The 6,825-nt window shown below is 31.6% G+C and overlaps 1 protein-coding gene across 2 annotated transcripts in view; it reads left to right on the forward strand.

The window, feature by feature from the left end:
* LOC143201123 (neuronal acetylcholine receptor subunit beta-3) overlaps positions 1 to 6,359 on the forward strand; it is a 16,245-nt gene extending 9,886 nt beyond the window's left edge. For both annotated transcript variants that reach the window (XM_076411976.1, XM_076411977.1), the window contains 4 exons: positions 2,126 to 2,258; positions 2,307 to 2,459; positions 3,436 to 3,602; positions 6,041 to 6,359. In XM_076411976.1, coding sequence (XP_076268091.1) covers positions 2,126 to 2,258; positions 2,307 to 2,459; positions 3,436 to 3,602; positions 6,041 to 6,208 — 621 coding nt within the window. In that variant the 3' untranslated portion in view covers positions 6,209 to 6,359. The remainder of the gene's footprint in view (positions 1 to 2,125; positions 2,259 to 2,306; positions 2,460 to 3,435; positions 3,603 to 6,040) is intronic.
* Positions 6,360 to 6,825: the final 466 nt, after the last annotated feature.

Raw genomic sequence — 6,825 nt, forward strand, 5'->3', positions numbered from 1 at the left:
ATTTTTTATCAATTTTTTTCACAATAACAAAAGTCGCTTTACTCATAATGCTATAATTCACAAACTAATGATCCGACAGCTGTCAAATTTATTCACGCATCTTCTAAGGGTTAGGGCTAACTAAAAAGCATACGGATTTAATTCTAATGGTGCCATCTATGTGCCACGCCGGAAACTTTTCAATTCACCTGTTACTGATATCCCAACAACAAAAGAAACAATATTTCGAATATTTGCTGACGATACAGTTATCATGGCAAAATATAGATCTCTGTAGTCAGTCAAGGTCTATAAATAGGCTAGAGACTGACAAATACAGCTTAATAGCTCCAAATCTGTCCATGTTAATTTTGTGTTGCGGTAAAATGACAAAAAAACTAATTATATCGTTTGACGGATGCCCGAATGATGGTAGGTTAAATTGGAAACATCATGTGAAGAGAAAAAGGAAAACAGATTAGACCCAAAGTGAAGCAAATGTACTGGTTGGTCGGCAGATACTCTCAACTAGATCTAAAATCAAAGAGATTGGTTTATAAGTTAACCACAAAGCTTGTGGCTTGTACCAAAACATCAAAACAACTGGTAATCCAACGCAGCCAAAACACATTTTTACGATTAACTACTAATGCTTATCGCTACGTAACCAACGCAGAGCTGCACGAGGATCTCGAAATCAAATGTATATAAAAAGTAATCCAAGATTTAGCCTTAAAACATGAAATAAGATTGCTAAATCACAGAAACATGGAAGTAATACAGCTACTGGACAACACGAAGGAAATCAGAAGAGTGAAGCGAACGAAACCATACGACCAGACAGAGTATGGTTTGGCTGGCGCACGGTTTTAAAATGCTGAAGAAGTGCAAAATTGGATCAATGATTGGACCAAAGGGTTGTAGAAAATCATGGAATATATTTCCATCAATATGTATTTTGTATTTTTATTTCACTAAATGCTTTTCTAAAGTGAAGAAATGATAAGATTACAAAAATGACTTAATACAACGTGTGGCAAAAGTCCCGTTACCATTTGACGCAATTTCTGCTGAGTGGCAATAATGGAACGATTAATTTCAATAAATATTATCACTATTTCTGCTCGTTCTTGTGGCGTATATTTATCCACAATAAAATTGGACGTCCACACAACATAACGGTTAAAGCGAAAATGTGCTAAACGTCACATAAACAAGATGGCTCGTAATCAAAATGGTAGCGGTGCTTTTGCCCCACACTATATGCTTTATAGCTCAGTAATTTATCATTAGAATTCATATATTATTATTGGAACACATATCATTCATATTCTTCTATTTCACAAAATATAATTTTGATATTTTTCTATTAATTCATATTCTCACATTTAGAGAGAGAGAAAGAAATAACGAATGTGAAGTGAAGAAAGAGAGGGACAAATAAAGAAAGTTAGAGAGGGGGATAGGTCTAGATATCACCATGATATCGCTAATTTGTATTGTCATTAATATTCCACTAAATTTTATTTTTACAGTATTATTGTTTATTTTATTTTACACTACTTTCTATTCATTTATTTTTGATGTTTATCTAACTGCGCAAAATTATTGTTTAATCAATATACTATATATTTTGCAATAATCAATGTATAGTCTGTTCAAAGTTATTTTGTACATACGTCATTTAAATTTGGGACATCAAAACGTCGCAATGTTGCCGCATCAACTCTGAATTTTAGTCCAGTTTGGCTTTGACATACAACAAAATTCTAATCTAAATAACGTAATTGAACTAAAATATAATTTATTTTAACATTATAGTAGATCTAAAAACTTCAGTTAATTATACAGCCACAATAGTTTATAGGTTAGAGTTCTAACCCCTTATATTGCTTACTATTGCTTTCAAGAATTTTGCATACGTCTGACAACTGGACGACTTTGACAGGCTCATTCGTTTATGTATTCGAACTAATCAGACAGCATTGTGTCTCTTTTTAACTAAAATAAAATGAGAAGGAACATATTGTCTGGTTCTAAAATGAATTTACTAATGGTGGCATGCAAAACATTAAATGTTTTGATTAAATACTATTTTTTTGTAACTAAATTAATTTTAATTTAAAACCAACATTTATTGTTTCAGATATTGGGATCGTCACAGTGGATTGTTACAATCATGGAAAGCATTGATAATTTTGAGTCTTCGCTGCCAATCAATTTTAATATAACGAGTTCCACAGTAATCCACAGTGATATATTCTTCTCTCCTCTTCTAGGTATATTTTGAAAATGCTCGAGTAAAATATATAATATTTTGTTTTTAGTTACCTCTTGTTTCTTGCTTCTTTCATTTTGGGTGAGTTTCAAGGGACTTGTTAAAATATCCATGGGATGCGTACAGTTGGTCATCGAGACCTTAATGGTTATAACGTTGGGGAATCTGGCGCCCATTAGATCCGATATAGTGCCTTTGATGAGTAAGTTACATCAGTTTCTTAATTTTATAACGCTATTTCTTTAATATCATATAACGTATAATTAACGATATATCCCTAATATTAGGGATAATATGTATGTAATAGACTGACCATTATAGCAGAATTAGCAAATTTTGTTGGAAAATTAATTAAGTGGTCGTAAAATTATCAATCAAATGAACCGAATTAGAAACAGAATAAAACGCAAACAGTAAATAGGCGAATTTTAAGTAGATATCTTGAATTTATTGCGTCTGTATGCGTGGCGCCATCTTTTAAGTTACTATGTGGACTATTCTACAATATTAATATTCAAATTAACTATGTCACTAAAAATATGATTATTTCATTTCTTAATACTGAAATCTTCAACGGACCTTAAAAAAAGTTAATTTTATGATCAATGTATAAAGTAATTGACAAAAAAACTGATGTTGACAGAGTTTTATAGTAGAATTTTTATTTACGGCTTTTTCTTATTATTAGAATATAGAAAGAGAAAAAATTATGACTTTGTGTCAAATTAAAATATGTAATCACTGCCGGTTCCTCCTTATTTTTATGATAATTTTTAATGATAATTTTTCGAATGAGTTACCATCACTTAATCTTGAAGTTTGGCTCATTTTTCACGCCCTGCAAAAGTAATATGTTACTAAACAATGCCAGAAACTGATTATTTTAAATTAAATGCACTTAAATGTGCTCATTGATGATATATTGGTGAAGGTTTTTAAGTTCTCAGTTGTTTAGTTAACGAAATCAAGTCATCTTGGGGCCTTACTTCTTGACCAATTGAATTTTAAGGGGGTGCAGCTTTAGGTGTTAGTGCAAATGATGTTTATCTCAGCATTAAACTAAAGAAATTTGAAGCTTTAAATGAGGCTTTGTATTTAATGTTGTTTAAATATTATTTTCTGTATTACTCTCAGTATCTCGTGTCTTCTAAACTAAAAGGCATTTAATTTTTTTCTAGTTTTGATGTACAGTTGGAGTATGGTTGCCACAGCAATATCACTAATGATATCAGTAATGGTAATAAACGTGTCCAGAGTGAAACGTTATTATCCCTTATCTCATGTAATCTCCAATATACTAACAACAAGATTCGTAAAAACAGTATTGTTTCTACCTGATGTTGTGGTAAGATATATTTTTATATTTAATCAAATAATATACAGGGTGGAAATAAAATCCTAACCTTTTTTGAGACTACATGACCATTTAATATCCTTTTTTTCTATTTGAATTTGAATTAATGAGTGGTGAGATGACTAAAATGTCTAGTCGGAAAAGTTTGGCTTATGTTAGAATATATTTAAATCTACAGTATTATTTTGTGCTAGTTGTTCAACAGCCAATACAATTAAATAGAAGTTTTCGTTATTTTAAAGGTTTCATATATCATAATTTCATATATAATAATAATTTTGGCACATCTCTGCTCAGTCTTATTGCTTAAGCTGGAGTTTTTTCAACTTTTCTGAAGTATTTCTCTGATATATCTCTGGCTTTTCTGTTCTTCGTCCATGCTGCCTTTATAGATAAAGAGAGTCTGTCTTGTGTCATCATCATATGGATTGTCTCTTTTCTATGTACTCTACCATTGTTTCAACGTACAGGCTTTTTGTTTCACTACTTCATTCATTTGACAATACCCACGTCTCACAACTGAATAAGGGTTAGAGTTGGAGTTGGTTTGTAAATTGCTGTATATTTGACATTTATAGCGAAGTACAATAATGGTTTTTTCAATTCAGGCTTTCATTTCTTCTCCAAGTTTCAATTACCTTCGGTTGCTATACCCAGATATTAAACGTAATTACTTGTTCCATTTTTTCAACTTCAGATCATATTTATTACTTTTATTATTAGAGATATAAGTCTTTAAAAACATGTGCTATATTTGGAAAATTGAAAATAACTTTTATCCCAACTTTGTTTTTCATTGACAACATGGGTGCCGACTAATTTACAAGAGTCTAGTTCAGGAGAATCCTCGCGTGCATACGAGCATTTTAATTTGCAACGTTGTCAGTTGTTGAAAATTGTACGTACATTTGAAGAATATAGTACCACGTGGGGCAAAAGTCCCGCTACCATTTTGATTGCCTTTAACTTTGTTCAAAGAAAAGATAAGTAAGTTTGGTGTTCATAAAAAGTTTACTTGGTCTTTACATTTTTTTTCGTTATGATTGAAAACTTATATCGGTTAAATGGTGACCGCGATTCGCTATGCAACTTTCGGCTATTTTTAAGGCATTTTTCATGACGTCGTGCAACATCTGAGGCTAAATTTCTTAAATTTCGTGATGAATATTATGTTTAAGGTGTTGAATCGTTTGGGGCTTATTCACATAAACTTTTGATTCAAAAAAACCCATAAGAAAAAGTCTGGTGCTGTTAAATCCGGAGATCTGGCTGGCCATGGTAAATCGCCACCTTGCAAAATTAGTCTACGTGGAAAAATGTCATTCAATAATTGAATTGTTGAACGAGCTGTGTGTGGTGTGGTCCCATCTTGCCGAAGCCATATGTCCTCTAGTCCTTGCTCTTGGTACTTGGTACTCTTGTTTGTCTTGACCTTGGTCATTAAAAAAAAATACCATACAGTTGTTTTTAGTGGATGCAATGACAGCCTTAGGATTGCATTACTGTACTCAACTTGTTGATCAGGGTGTCTTGGTAGCAATTTTTAGACTAATTGAATTTTGTACGTAAACTGCGTGCAGAAATGTATAACTGGAAAACACGAATTGATGTTTCTGGAGACTCCGCAACACTGGTCTGGTCTTTGACGCTGGTCCGCACACCAGCGTCAAATTTGTAGCGCTACGAGACTTTCATTGTCTTCCAGAATGAGGTCTGTCTGCTGTCGTACTATGCTGTGGAAAATTCCCATATTAGTGAGGTGGTTTTATGAGACACTGGACGATTAGGATATTCTGGCAATAATGGAAACATTATTTTCAATAAATATTGTCACTATATTTGCTTGTTTTTGTAGCGTATATTTACCCATAATAAAATTTGGACGACTACACAGCACAATGGTTAAAGTGAAACTGAGCTAAAACTAAAAAAATAGTAGCGCGACTTTTGCCCCACCTGTTATAAATGGAATAAATTATCTTGATTTTACAAGTTAACCTAATTTTTCTGTTGAGACCTAATTTAAAATGCTTTGCTAGAATGCGAAACATTGATTTCGTTCCATAAAGAATGTAATAAACATATTTAATTTTTAATGAAAAAAATAAAATAAAATAACATTTAACGTAACAAATATAATTTATTTATCAACATACAAAAACAGATGCATCCATTTATCTTTAAAATTACTCAATAATATATCTTACACGGCATTAAAAAATACCTTCATTGATTCCTCATCGAATCTGTTACATATGCGAAACAGGAAACCACTTTATTTAAAACATCTTCAGACCGAAGGTCCTAGAAGAATCAAAATAGAATAAAGTGCAAAATTCTTTAACTTCTTAACAAAATTCCATCCTGTATATAAAGAGGGTTACACAAAACCTCGTTTAATGGGGATGACTAATAATGTGGTTTTTTAGATGCCAGAGGAATATGGTTATCTAGGTCGGAATTCGCTACCGAAAATGGAGGATAAAGATCAGTTATTTTGGTTATTGTTAGGTGTGGCTATTGATCGAATATCTTTTATAGTTTATTCCATAATAGTGTGCTACATGATTGTTCTGTATATTATCACGTATAAATAGGTTTTTGTTATTCTATATCGCATAAAACTATAATATTTTATAAATATTTGTACTTTTATTGATATTATTCATTTGGATTTATGAAATACTCATTTTTATAATTACGTATACGTAAAACAGTTCGCGAAATATATAATAAAACATAAAAACAGTCTGTAGTTTTATTTTGACAATAATACTGGGACCTTGAATAATAGTTATAGAAATCTGTATCTGAAACCCATCTAATTTTTTATTAAACTAATAGAGATTATACTGGGTTGGAAACAAAATGTTTGTTTATAACGATGATATAAAGAATTGTAAAATAAGTCCATCACGGATTAATATGTATCAACCAACAATAGTTGGAAAATATTCCAAATTTCTATTTTGGGTTGATGATTGGTCAGTCTGAGAGTAGTAGCAGCTGGTGCACAAACGCCGTAGTGTTAAACGAGACACAAACAATAAAAAACTCTAAAATATAATTATATATTTAATTTTCTATTACCAACAAGCATATCACCACCACATACACCGATATCTATTGGCGAAAATGCGAACTAGTACAGAAAACAACTGTTAAAAAATCTAACCTAACTGTTAAATTCAATAATTCTGACAGCCGGCTAGGT

The sequence above is a fragment of the Rhynchophorus ferrugineus genome, unplaced genomic scaffold (genome assembly GCF_030347505.1).
Source record: "Rhynchophorus ferrugineus isolate W39M unplaced genomic scaffold, kcgeb_rfMv2 rfM8, whole genome shotgun sequence".
Classification (NCBI taxonomy): domain Eukaryota; kingdom Metazoa; phylum Arthropoda; class Insecta; order Coleoptera; family Curculionidae; genus Rhynchophorus; species Rhynchophorus ferrugineus.